Below are 14,262 nucleotides of genomic sequence, written 5' to 3'. Positions count from 1 at the left end.
TCGTCTTCAGAGTCGGACCAAATCGGCTGTCGGTCAAATGTGATCTTAACAGTGTCCGTTTTCTGTTTGTGGCAAAGTAAGAAGTGAAAACATTCAAATGGCTTTAGCGTCTCCTACAGCTGTCAGTCGTTCCTTAGCAACAGCGTCTTACTGGAGTGATAGTGTTTGCGAAAAACCCGTAATGTTATGGTGAAAAATCTGCACAGTTATAAGGCCTCTCAACCAATCAGCTTGCGTGGCTGGAACTAACTGTTGTATAAAGTTTAAAACCATAAAGTGCCAATGAAAGTAAAGGAGTCTACTGTTAGTGTCCCTGCACGGCATTTGCCAGGACATTTCGTATTTACGTAGTTATAATTTCTGCAGTAAACAGTGATGGGACTGGTAATAATTTGACAGATATATATGTTGATGTATCTGCACTACTGTTCACCCTTCATTCATTTCTAGTCAAAATAGCAATTAAGCACAAGCTATTGATTTTTCCGCATTAGGAAAATTCATCATAAATTACTTAATAACTACATATATATTATCATCATTTTCAATGTATTTAGTGTTTTACCTTTGTTACAGCTTTATTTTTTGTCATTAGTCTTGCTTTCAGTTTTTCAAAGAAATCTGCAGGTTTATTTTTCCACATCTCCAAAGTTCAGTCTAAGACGTTTGTTGCACTTTCGCTTTGGCTTTTCACTATCCAGGTAATCCCAGTCACAAATGTAGACTCAGCAGCCCATAAGTCTGTCATTTTCTCAGTAAGGGCATTTTGATAGCACTTAAATCACTAAGGGTTTTTGGTTATATTTAGAAACTTGATTTCTATGTAGAACCATTTCATGTTTAAATGGCTCTTTGCATAATGAAATGGTCCTTCAGACTGATGGATAATGTGCTGTATATCTAGCACCAAAAGGGTTCTTCTGTTACTATAAGATTGACATTGTTATGTAAGTGAAAGTGTGGTCTCAATTACATAAATGAAAGGTTGGTGCTGTGCATGAATCAGTGTTCTGTAAGTTGGCAATACCACAGTAATTCTGAAAAAAGTGGTAATCGTGGTCGCCGATGTCATGTGAGACGATTTTTATTCTGCACTTTGACCCTTGGCTGTTGCCTGGTAACAGATACTGCATGCGAAATCAAAAAGTTTATCCAGTGTTTCTCTTGAAACGAAGGGTTAATAGGGAGTTTGTTCCCCTTCGCTGCAGTAACAGCCTCAACTCTTCTTAGAAAGCCGCATCAGATGTTTGAACATTGGTGTGAAGATTTGATCGCGTTCAGCCACAATAGCATTAGTGATGTCAGGTACTGATGTTGGGTGTTGGGTCAGTTCTGGATGATCGCTTCCCAAAGGAACTGAAAGGAGCTCCATCACTCCAAGGAATGCAGTTCCACTGCCCCACATCCCAAATGCTGGTCTGGGCTTTATAACCTTCTCACTGGGGCTTGGCACTGGACATCGTGACCTCTCAAGTGTGGTTGCTCCAGAGCGTCCCATTCTATAGGTGAGTGCATTGCTGTGGCGATTATCCATGGTTTTCCTAGACAACATTTACCATTTACGCTTTGTTCATCTTCAGAACGAGAATGGGCACAACGTCCGGTATGCGTTTGTTGACCACCGATAACGTACATATTAGCTTCAAGGCTAAAGAGATGTATCATTAGCCAGTTATTGAACTGTGTAGCTAGGTTTTGCTTTTTGGATACAAGAAAATGGCACTCTGTGTCACGGTGGCATCATGGCCAAGAACTGTAAAAGGTGTCACCCAGTCTGTTCCTCATCCATTCAACCGTACCCCAAGTCTGGGTTTGACGACATGAAACTCTGGCCAGATGTTACGTCTGTTGACCTTGTCACCCTTATTTTTTTTTTTAAGGTGTAGACAATGAGGAGCTGAGAAATCACAAAAGCACAGAAAGCACACATATAATTATCTACACAGCAATAAAATCAGAAGGCTTTTGTTAGGCCAGTTGGTCAGGAAACTACTCCGCATGGGTTATGGTTCAAAACAGCAGTGTAGTGGAGACAGCAGAATGGTCTTGCGTCGCTGGTCCGGGCAGATCTTGCAGCCCCGTTGCTGCTATTTTGTGGACGTTAGAGATTTTAACTGAAACTATAATGCATAGCTAGCTAAGATGCATTCACTCTGAGAAACATAATTGGTTATGCTGTCACAGTAGCCGTAATGGTTTATTAGTAGCAAAGTATTTTATAGACTGACTAAAATACCATCAGGTGTGCGTTCTTCGTTCACTTTGTTCATCAGAATACATCTCTTATGCGTTTATCACAGAATGGAAGGAGCGAAAATATTTAGCTTTTTTTTTTTTTTTTTTTTTTTTTTTTTTTTTTTTAAGTGCAGTGCCACTAGCCATGTTCTTTTAGCCTCGTCTTCCTCATACACTGACATTCTGATATGTGCTTGCATTTGTGTTCATAATAATTGATTTCCCAACATGGTTTTAAGCTTTCGAGAGCTGTTATGACACCGTCTGACAGCACATAATGCTCCCGTGCTTTTGAGACAGTTGGATAGCATCGTAATTACTCTTGGTGAAAAGTGTTACACGGACGTTTAGCCCATTCTAGATGAACTGTTGTGACTCATGGCAACTGCCATTGAGAACAGAAGAAAACCATGGATACAAGCTGTGGATGCACAATTTGAACACCTGTGTCAGCAATGGCTGCGCCTTAAAGCAGCCGTATTCACTAATTAGAAGCGATGTCTGAATATCGTAGGACGTAGCATTTCCCAGCTCTTGTACTTCAAAGGGTTCATGATGTCCAATTCAAGCACAAGCCATGCAAGCGTTCCACACGAAGGATTAGCTTTATATAGAGCAGTAGGTGGACAGACATTGGTAACCTAATCACCTCCAGTAGGAAGGCGTGTAATCCCAGCCTTGGCCGAGGAGCACACGTCACCTTGTCCAATCGGGCAGCGTACGGCGTCAGCACTGATCAAACGTTCGGGGCAGGGGCGAGGGATTACGCTGAGCTTTAACCCTTTAGAAAAGAGGAGGACAAAAGGAAGGGGGAGGTGGGCAGACACCAGATGTAGGGGCACTCTGGAGGAATTTGGTGTAAAGAGCTGGTAATCCCCTGCTGGGTCTAAGACCGCAACATGCAATGAGGGTTTACATGGCGAGATGGAGAGATGGAGAGATGGAGACTGTGGGGTTCAATCAGTATAATGACCTGATAGGGCGTAGTCAAGCAGGGCAAAGAGCACACACAGACAAGCGCAAATGCTTTACTGGGACGAGCTTAAGTCCTGGCTCATCCCTTATTAAGTTACAGAATCCATTCGGTCTTATTAATTTTGCTTAAGTTAGTTTTACTGTCCTATCTGTAGTTAGAGACTCTCTGGCCAAAATTAAAGAGGTGGCCAATGCTACATCTGTTGTGAATGTGTCTGCTTGGCTCCACAGTGAGATTTTTCAGGATTATGACTAGAACAAAACTTTTTGATGATAAAACTTGAAGGCAGGTGACTTAAAAAAAAAAAAAAAAAAAAAACTACAACTGCTTTGGGGTGGATTTTTGGCCTCAAGATGAAGAGAATGACAAGTTCAAAGCCAATGTTTGCAAGGTAGCTGCCTGGCTGTGTAGATGCCTATATATTCATATATGCATATACACCGATCGGGCATAATATTATGACCACCTCCTTGTTTCTACACTCATTGTCCACTTTATCAGCTCCACTTACTGTATAGCTGCACTTTGTAGTTCTACAGTTACAGACTATAGTCCATCTGTTTCTCTGATACTCTGTTAGCCCCCTTTTACCCTGTTCTTCAGTGGTCAGGACCCCCATGGACCCTCACAGAGCAGGTACTATTTAGTTGGTGGATCATTCTCAGCACTGCAGTAACACTGACGTGGTGGTGGTGGTGTGTTAGTGTATGTTGTGCTGGTACATGTGGATCAGACACAGCAGCACTGCTGGACTTTTTCAGCTTTCAGCTTTAAACCATTCTGTAATGAGACAGTACAGCAAACGTCCCCATATCTTAAAATGTGACTTTTATGACATTAATTAAATGTGTTGCATTTCCCCAGAGCAATGTCTCTATTTCCACTGCATTATAACACAGTCCCTGTAGAACATCTACGCAGGATCTGTCCACTTTAACGAGCGTTAAAGCATATCTTTAATGCTACACTACAGATAAGTTCCTCTGTAGAAGTTACACATGTGTGATTACATAGGCTGCACTTCTGTAATCTTCTATAACATTGACTAAATCATCAGTACTTACATTGTTGTTGCACAAGTTGTTCATGTGTAACTACATATTTATTAGCAGAGGTGGATGAAGTACACATCATGTACTTGAGTTAAAGACACCCAAGGTAAAATATCACTCCAGTAAAAGTAAAGTCCTTACTAGAGACCTCAACTTGAGTAAAAGTACAAAAGTATTTACCTCCAAATGTACTTAAATATCAAAAGTATAAGTACTAACAGAGAAATTCTGGCTCTGATGTCCTGTTTGATGAGCATACTTATGGTCTCTACATGGTTTATAGGATGTGTTCAGGCCACCTGTCGTCCGAAGTAAACAAGGCAGACCAGAGGAGACGGCGATGACTGTATATTTAGCCCCGGACTGCACTGGCTGGCTGTGCCGTGAGGGAACAACATATACACCAGCACCTGCGTTCCTTTGCTTAAAAATAGCCTTTGCATCACTCGACTTTAACACGTAGGCATGTTTACCTCCTGCCGATTGAGCCCCCTGCTGATGTAGCGTTAATGTGCTTTATCTGATGGTCGTAGAGTAACGCAACATCCAGTGTTTATGTAACACGGCTAAAGGAAGATAAGCAAAGTTCAAGAGTCAGATAACTGATCTCAGTCAACGCTGTCTTAGCTGGATATCGGAGAGGTGTTGATTGCATTTGAAAACCCAGTGAAACCAATTAAGCTCCTGCTTCAAAAGGATGATGACTAAAGAGTCAAAATGATGTTCCTCTCGTTACAGAAGATCACGTCAGCTGTCCCCTAAGGATCACCCTGGTGTAAGCGCTGTTTAAAGCGATGCTTTAGTGCAGAAGAGCGTACACTTTAACCCTGTTGAGTAATCCCATTCACACAGATTAGAACATAAAAGATACGCAAGTGGGACAGATAAAGGTGACAGGAAGCAGCTCTATTAACAGTCAGAACCTGAAACAAGAGGTCAGCTGTCGCTAATATGCTCTTTTAGTTTGGTCTTTTAGAGCAGATTCAGAGCCATATCTTCTTTTTTTTTTTTTTTTTTTTTTTTTTTAAACTTGTTAAAACCTGTAATTAGGCCTGAATAATTCAAATACTCGAATGTTTGTTTTGTTTTTGTTTCTTTATTCAGTGCTACATAAACATCATCTCTCTGTCTGGTTTTTGTTCACATTTTTCAAAGTATCACTGTTAACATAAACCTTTTGTCATAAAACCAGTAGAAAATGTCACTTACTTAACAGTGAATATAATGTTGGGCCATAAAAATCCTGTTGTCCCTTGGTAATGTTGGCTAATGACCCACCCCCCTTAACAATTTTGCAGTGTCCACCCTTTTCTTTGTAAGACTGGACAAATGACATTTGGTTTATTTTCTAAGCGACACTTCTTCTACAGAGAACACAGCTCTGCACATTTTAATGCACGAGTATTTGCTGTATTTAGCCTTTTGAGGGAAGTAATTAAACATAAAATGTGACTTGTGCAGAAGATATGGCACATTTATGTATTTGATCTTTTCATTTATTGCATTATGTTACCTCAGCAAGTACATAGAAATTGTGCACAAAAATGTTGGCATATGTCTTATTTAAGTGTGTTCCCTGTAGAAGACATGTTAATTATCTTCTCTCTGAGAAAATATGTCCTTTGACCTGGGCTGTTGCATATGACCGTATACATGCCTGTGTATGGAGTCAAATTAGGGTCTTTAATGGTGACGAGAAAAAAAATATATCGCAAATATAATATTAGCATTTTGCATTTTACGTTCCTATTTTGTTTCTGCAATACTTTCCCTCTTTTGCGTTTCTTTCTTTTGTTTGCGCGTCACACTGCTTCTCTTTGCGTCTCTATTTTACGCTCAGAATTTTTTTTCGCGCTTCTCTCTTTTCTTTGCTCGGGTTTTACCCTCTGTGTGGGGCGGGGAAAGAGGCGTGGCCAAGAGCGAAAGGCGTGTCGTGAACGTTCCGCGTCATCAGTTGGAACCACCGTCACACAGCGCGGCAATTCGGTTTACTGGTATCATGGCAGACGGTCGCCCAGCTGGACCACAGGTATATACACTTTATAGATTGATGGTAATAATCGACCTGTGCTAGGCATGGTTGAGGAGGAGGAGGAACAGGAGAAGGAGGAGGGGTTGGGAGGGGTTGTCTCGGTTGCTGGACCTGACCTCCCTGTTGACTTAAGCTTTGGGTCAGCAAATGTATAAGAGTCTGAGCGGCCGGAGTGACATCAGGATACTCTTTCTGCTAAATATAAAGGCCGTTAACAGCGTATTATACAGAGTAAGGTTAACCCAGCAAGCTCCATGACTAACAACGAACTACCTCCACATGCACAGCCTAAATTATGGGTCCTAAATTAAGTCATTTAACATTTCTTGAAGACGTAAAATCAGCTACAACCAGCCCAGTCCACTGCTCAAACTAACTGAAGTTAGCTCGTAATTAACCTACTGTAGTTCATTAGCTTACTTTACCGTTTACCAAGATAATGTTTAAAGAAATACGGGTTGGGATCCAGCGGTGGACACCGTGGGAACCAGTTGGCTATATAGTGGAACTGGTATCCATGTTTTCCATGTTAGCTAGCTAGCCTACTCTTCTCACAGCCCTGATCACACTGCACAATTTAGTAAGTGAAAACAAATCTAGTCACCGAATTAGATCATATGTCTATAAAAGTCGATTATTACCATCAATCTATAAAGTGTATATACCTGTGGTCCAGCTGGGCGACCGTCTGCCATGATACCAGTAAACCGAACGCCTTTCGCTCTTGGCCACGCCTCTTTCCCCGCCCCCACACAAAGGGTAAAACCCGAGCAAAGAAAAGAGAAGCGCGGAAAATAATTATGAACGTAAAATGTGAAACGCAAAGAAAAGCAGTGTGACGCGCAAACAAAAGAAATAAACGCAAAAGGGAGAAAGTATTGCAGAAACAAAATAGGAACGTAAAATGCAAACTGCTAATCTTATATTTGCGATATATCTTTTTTTCTCGTCACCATTAAAGACCCTAATTTGACTCCATACCTGTGCAGCCCAGTCAAAAGCACTGATAGAAAATTGGATTTCAAATGCATTTCTGTTCAAAACAAGTAATCGACTCTAAAATACCATGACATGATAATGTGGACCCTTGAGGGTTTTGAGGTTTAGCATTAGTTAAGAAAAGTAAAGTCAGCCTAGATAGCTGGGCATGCATAATCGACAGTTTTCAGCACTAAGTAAAAGCACCCTCAGGTCGCAGTACTGGAGAAGTTTATTTATATATTTTACAATAGCAGTATAAGATCGGTTTACTGGATGTCTCTGAAAATGGCTGGTAAATATCGTGCAGACATTTGGTCTGAAATGCACACGTCGTCTTTGTTTAGTCACTCATAATTCCTCATGATTTTTCAGTGCGCCTGCATGATATGGAGGTCATTTCAGGCAGCTTATAACTGGGACACTGTCTAGTCTTTTCCCCTCTGGCTGGTTCATAAGTGCAAGATAACAAGCCTGTTTTCCAAAAGCCACACACACTATACACATGCAATGAAGCAATATAATATAATATAATATAATAAAATATTGTGTGTGTGTGTGTGTGTGTATATGTGTGTGTGTGTGTGTGTATATATATATATATATATATATATATATATATATATACATACACACATATACACACATGCGCACACACACACACACACACACACACACACACACACACACACACACACACACACACACACACACACACACACACACACACACACAGAGTATAGGAGTATAAAGCAAATCACTTATATTCCTCTTATGCTAACATTCACTGTTAGTGCCAGTTATATTTGTACCAGTTGCTGTTATGAATTGCGTGAAGCAGCCAAGTAGTTGTAGTGTCTACTCAGGCAAGATCCACCTCACTGTTGATAATGCAGAAGCTACATTGAGAGAAAATATAAATCAGATTTTTTTTTTTTTTTTTTTTTTACCACTTACAAGATACTTAGCATTTCCTTTCATATCAACTTATGCTTTGATTTTTGTTTCATTGTCTGCCATGGTTTTGTACATTTAGGCCCATTCTAGTTCCACAGAAAACCCATTTTAATTGGTTCTTTGTTCCCACTGTGTGGCTCTCTTTTGAAGATTAATCAGACTCTTCAAGATGAGAATGATCAACAGTCTTTAGATAACTAAATATTTGATTGAATATTTGAAACATATTAAAGTTTAAGGCCACAAATGAGTCTTGAATGTTTTCTCTGAGCCTTTAATCGGGAGTATTAGCTGACCTCATCCTGGTGATATTCTCATTTTAAGACTGATGCATGTTCTCCTCAGGATGATTCCAGAAAAGTATCAAGTCTCATATCCACCTTGGCTTTTGTGTGTTTTCTTGTAGTACATTAATGGTGGTAACTTGGAGCAGCTGCTGGACAGCAACAAGTACCTGAGCTGGGCAACACGGGTTAAACTGGCCTCCGACATCGCGATGGGCTTGGCCTATCTGCACTCAAAGGGCATCTTTCACAGAGATCTCACCTCCAAGGTATGATCCAGTGATATGATTCTGATAAGTTGTGCAGAGTTCTGATAGAGCAGTGGTAATGTTGTCAATAATGAGTGAAAGTTATATAAAAGTGTGTGTGTGTGTGTGTGTGTGTGTGTGTGTGTGTGTGTGTGTGTGTGTGTGTGTGTATATATATATATATATATATATATATATATATATATATATATATATATATATATATATATATATATATATATATATATATATAATGTGTGTGTAAAACCAGCTATAACTGTTATATGTTCATATATGTTCATACATGTTCATAGTAAAACTGTTTATATGTTACGTTTGACTTGCTTTGTGTCTCGTTTAACATGCTGAGCGGCCACATGCTTCCCAAAATGGAACCGCAGTTTAGGAGGTGCTTTTATGCTGTTCAGGTGGCTTTTGACGTGTCTCGTGATTCAAAACAAGGATGCCAGTTTTCTCTGTCTTAGACAGCTTGCATCAGTTCAGGAGGCTTTTTCCTGTCATATCCTAGACAGATGATGGGCTGCAGCAGCGCGGCATTTCTGCATACTCTAAATAGGAGGAACGGTCCAATCAGCAGCAGGACAGGTGCACAGCCGTCAGCTGTGGCTGGAATGCACTGGCATTTCCTGTGTAGACCGTCAGCTGTTGCACTTTCTTTCCCTGTAATTATACACTTTGGGAATCACCCTTGACATTGGCTTCCCCCAGTATCACATCTCTGTCTAGCTCACTTAATTGGCCCTTAGTGTAATCTAGGTGCTGAGCCGCCCAGTTATTAAATGCTTGTGGGTTTATTTACCACACAGTTAATTAAATCATGACTTATAACACATGACTATTATCAACTTTTTTATCATTAGAATTGAACAAGCCTTTAACACTTGTGTATGTAAATAAGCTCTGTTCTGATTGGCTGCCCTGTATTGTCTCATTCAAAGAGCAGTTTGAGCTGAAACACTGCTTATAACTTCAACTTGTAGGCTGAATAGGCAATAAGGGAAAGATGCTATATCGATCTTCTCTTATAGAGGGTGTGTTAACTTATTTCCAATTAGAAAAAAAACAAAACTTGTGATTTGACTGGGCTATTCAAACTTCTGAAACTGTGTATAAATCACTGGCTTAATTTTTATTCATGTACTGTATGAGCTGGGAAGTGATTATATTTTGACACTCACTTTTAATAGCTTTATTTTATTTATATATATATATATATATATATATATATATATATATATCTTTTATATTAGGTATTATATATCTAAAATCTCTGCCCAACAGTATAACTTTCTGCTGTAGGAACTGACATACGAATAAAAACGCATCATAAGTGTATGCATGTGTTTGTGTGATTGCAGAACTGCCTGATCAAATCTGATGAAAACAGCTACACCGCAGTTGTTGGAGACTTTGGCCTTGCAGAGAAGATCCCCAGTCATGAGTGAGTGAGAGCCTATTTACGCTGGTTATTAATTACTTCTCATTTCCGCATGATGTCCAAAGTTTTGTGCACATTTTATTGTTAAACAGTGCAGTTTATTCTGCATTACATGCGAAACAAATGAGTAGTTTTTTGGAAACTGTAAGGTGTGTGCAGATTACTGGCTCTTACTGTCCAGACACAACAAGCCAATGTGGAAGAATTCATGCCAGCTGAGGTCGACTGATGATTGCCTTCTGTCACTTCAGCGTCGCCTCTAACGTCCTGTGAAAATTCGCTGTCAAACACACTGCAGAGACGAGAGCTGACGGCCAACATGCACATATTTAACACACCTGTGTGAAAGGGAACTCTTTATAGCAGAAGTGGGCAGAAGTCTATAAAACCAACATTTAAAGTAAAAGATATGCTTGAATGCCTTGCAATCTTTAAATGTTTGTGTTTAAGCTAAATTCAGTGAGTGAAAGTGAAAGTGAAAGTAAACCACTGTGAGGTTGGCCCCCAGTGGATAAAAGAGGCCACTCAAAAGTGAATAAAACAAGTTTGGCACATGTTCTTCATTGATGAGGTAAAGAAATGTTTCCAAGTCTTTTCCACACCGGATTCCAAAAAAGTTGGGAGAATTAACAAATTGTGAATAAAAACTGAATGCAATGATGTGGAGATGGCAAATGTCAATATTTTATTCAGAATAAAACACAAATCACAGATCAAAAGTTTTTAAACTGAGAGAATGTATCCATTTAAGTTTCAAAATTTCATGGCGTCAACAAATCCCAAAAAAGTTGGGACAAGGCCATTTTCACCACTGTGTGGCATCCCCCCTTCTTCTTACAACACTCAACAGACGTCTGGGGACAGAGGAGACCAGTTTCTCAAGTTTAGAAATAGGAATGCTCTCCCATTCAAGTCTAATACAGGCCTCTAACTGTTCAATCGTCTTGGGCCTTCTGTCGCACCTTCCTCTTTATGATGCGCCAAATGTTCTCTATAGGTGAAAGATCTGGACTGCAGGCTGGCCATTTCAGTACCCGGATCCTTCTCCTACGTAGCCATGATGTTGTGATTGCTGCAGAATGTGGTCTGGCATTATCTTGTTGAAAAATGCAGGGTCTTCCCTGAAAGAGATGACGTCTAGATGGGAGCATATGTTGTTCTAGAACCTGAACATAGTTCTCTGCATTAATGGTGCATTTCCAGACATGCAAGCTGCCCATGCCACAAGCACTCATGCAACCCCTTACCATCAGTGATGCAGGATTCTGAAGGGAGCGTTGATAACAACTTGGGTTATCCTTGTCCTCTCTGGTCCGGATGACATGGCGTCCCAGTGTTCCATAAAGAACTTCAAATCGTGACTCATCTGACCACAGAACTTCTTCCATTTTGCCACACTCCATTTTAAATGACCCCTGGCCCAGTGCAAACGTCTGAGCTTGTGGAGCTTGCTTAGAAATGGCTTCCTCTTTGCACTGTAGAGTTTCAGCTGGCAATGGCGGATGGCACGGTGGATTGTGTTCACTGACAATGCTTTCTGGAAGTATTCCTGAGCCCATTCTGTTATTTCCTTGACAGTGGCATTCCTGTTTGAGGTGCAGTGATGTTTAAGGGCCCAGAGATCACGAGCATCCAGTAGAGTTTTACGGCCTTGACCCTTACGCACAGCGATTGTTCCAGATTCTCTGAATCTTTTGATGAAGTTATGCACGGTTGATGATGATAACTTAACAGTCTTTGCTATTTTACGCTGGGTAACACCATTCTAGTATTGCTGCACTATCTTTCTGCGCAACAATGGTGGAATTGGAGATCCTCTTACCATCTTGGCTTCTGAGAGACACTGACACTCTGAGAAGCTCTTTTTATACCCAACCATTTTGTCAATTGAGCTAATTAGTGTTAATTGGTCTTCCAGCTGTTCGTTATATGCTCAATTTCCTTTTTCCAGCCACTTATTGCTACTTGTCCCAACTTTTTTGGGATTTGTTGACACTGTGAAATTTTGATTCAACATATTTTTAAATGTTACATTTACTCAGATTAAACTTTTGATCTTTCATGTTCTATTACGGATAAAATATTGACATTTGCCATCTCCACATCATTGCATTCAGTTTTTATTCACAATTTGTTTAGTGTCCCAACTTTTTTGGAATCCGGTTTGTAAGTTTTCGAAACTCATTCTGTGTTTTGGGGTGTGTGTGTTTATTCTTAACAATATTAAATATCTTGCCATGGTGAAAGTATCATTAAAATCCTATTTGTTTAAAAAAATTCCAAATAGTCCAAATAGTAAAAATGCATCTACCTAGTGAAAGACCAGACGTGATTTTGTACCAGTAATACACATTTGGGGACATCCTGTAAATATTTTTCCCCCAAATTCCTTCAGTGCACATTCTTTTAATGGGTACAGTCAATAACACAGGGGGATCAAGCCAGCTAGTGAAATTCTATCAGTAGCTCACAGTCATTTCTTCAAAATGATGCACTTTTCAGTGCCTGTGACTGCACATCTTTTAACTCGAGAGCTTGTCTTTTCTCAAACATTGCCAATGTGTTTAAGTGAACGAAGTGATTAAAATGTTGGTCGAATGCAACTTCACAGCTGAAAGCTTAAAGATAAAGAGTCCTCTTGTCCAGAATGATGAGCTATAATAAAATGTGCCTTTACAAACAGCGTTTTGTAAGCTTCAAATACTTGTTAATATTTATAATATGAAGTTAATATTTCCAAACGAGTGCTCGAGTTCTCATTCTCGAAAACATTCTTAAAAACACTATTTGAGAATCATTTGTAGTCATCGGCCTCATGGAACAAATACCGCTGTTGTCGGATGAAAACCTTGTATATCGATAATGGCAACTTTACAGTAGAAGGAGAAAACATACTTTACTTTGAATGTCAGTCAATGGAACCACACATTTTTCTGAGTCATTTTCGGTCATTTTTTTAGTGTGTTCATCATGAAATTTACATTACATTACAGAATGTAAAGGGCAACAGGTATTTTTAAATTATGTTAAAAAAAGTAATAAATAAATAAAATTAAAATTAAAAAAAGGAAAACTTCAAAAATGGAGAGTTTTTTAAAAGTTTTTGAATAACATATTTTATTATAGCTGTTATCGCCCTCCGTTTTCAGCTCACCAGGTATTGGACTGGTCCAGAAATTTCACTCTCAGTTCGTTCCCACCTTAACAGGTCTAAGTTTACACACACAAAGTTTTCTCATGGTTGTGCTCAGACGTTTGAGATCATGTCTAGCTCTGTCAGATGAGCACAGGCGTTTAAAATTTTCTGTGTGCCGTCCTGAAAGTGCAGTTTGCTCCACGTGCGCACTTTCATTTCTCTGCTTAGTTGCTGAGTATCGGCTCCCTCTGACATCTGACCATCAACATAGATTTATTACTGTCAGCCAAAACAGCACTGATGAAGCCCGATTAGTGCCAATAGTGCTCGACAAAGCATGCAGCGCATTGAACTTTGCTGTGCTGTTTGACGGAGTGGACACCTGCTTTTTTTTTTTGCCCATGCTAGAATAAAAGAGAAAGTGAGCGAGCACAGCCAGTTAAAGAGGACTGTGTGCAGGGGTTCATCTGATTTGGCTGGAACATAGCGTTCAGAAGTGAACTCTTGAGAGCTAATAATACCAAAGCAGCTGAAGGAAGTGTGTCTCTCTCTCTCTCTCTCTCTCTCTCTCTCTCTCTCTCTCTCTCTCTCTCTCTCTCTCTCTCTCTCTCTCTCTCTCTCTCTCTCTCTCTCTCTCTCTCTCTCTCTCTCTCTCTCTCTCTCTCTCTCTCTCTCTCTCTCTCTCTCTCTCTCTCCCCTCATGTCCTCATATTAAACTGATCAAAGACTTCCCTCCTCACCTTCAGACAGGCTGGGGGGCGTGGCACTGCCAGATCAGAGGCTCTTCCTGAAGGCTGTGTGAATGTGCTCAGAATGTTTACTGTCTTACCCTCATGTAAACTTGTGTGTTTGTGTACAGTGCCGATGGGGAAAAGCTGGCAGTTGTGGGATCTCCGTTCTGGATG

At 40.1% G+C, this 14,262-nt stretch overlaps 1 protein-coding gene across 1 annotated transcript in view; it reads left to right on the top strand.

The window, feature by feature from the left end:
- tesk2 (testis associated actin remodelling kinase 2) overlaps positions 1–14,262 on the top strand; it is a 61,448-nt gene that overhangs the window by 40,411 nt on the left and 6,775 nt on the right. The window contains exons 5-7 of the mRNA XM_017705999.2: positions 8,637–8,783; positions 10,142–10,224; positions 14,217–14,262. The exon at positions 14,217–14,262 is cut by the window's right edge and continues 39 nt beyond it. Of these exons, the coding sequence (XP_017561488.1) occupies positions 8,637–8,783; positions 10,142–10,224; positions 14,217–14,262 (276 nt within the window). The remainder of the gene's footprint in view (positions 1–8,636; positions 8,784–10,141; positions 10,225–14,216) is intronic.

This window comes from Pygocentrus nattereri, chromosome 19 (assembly GCF_015220715.1).
Source record: "Pygocentrus nattereri isolate fPygNat1 chromosome 19, fPygNat1.pri, whole genome shotgun sequence".
Lineage (NCBI taxonomy): Eukaryota > Metazoa > Chordata > Actinopteri > Characiformes > Serrasalmidae > Pygocentrus > Pygocentrus nattereri.
The sequence above is the reverse complement of the archived record's forward strand: the minus strand, read 5'-3'. Positions and strand labels throughout refer to the sequence as shown.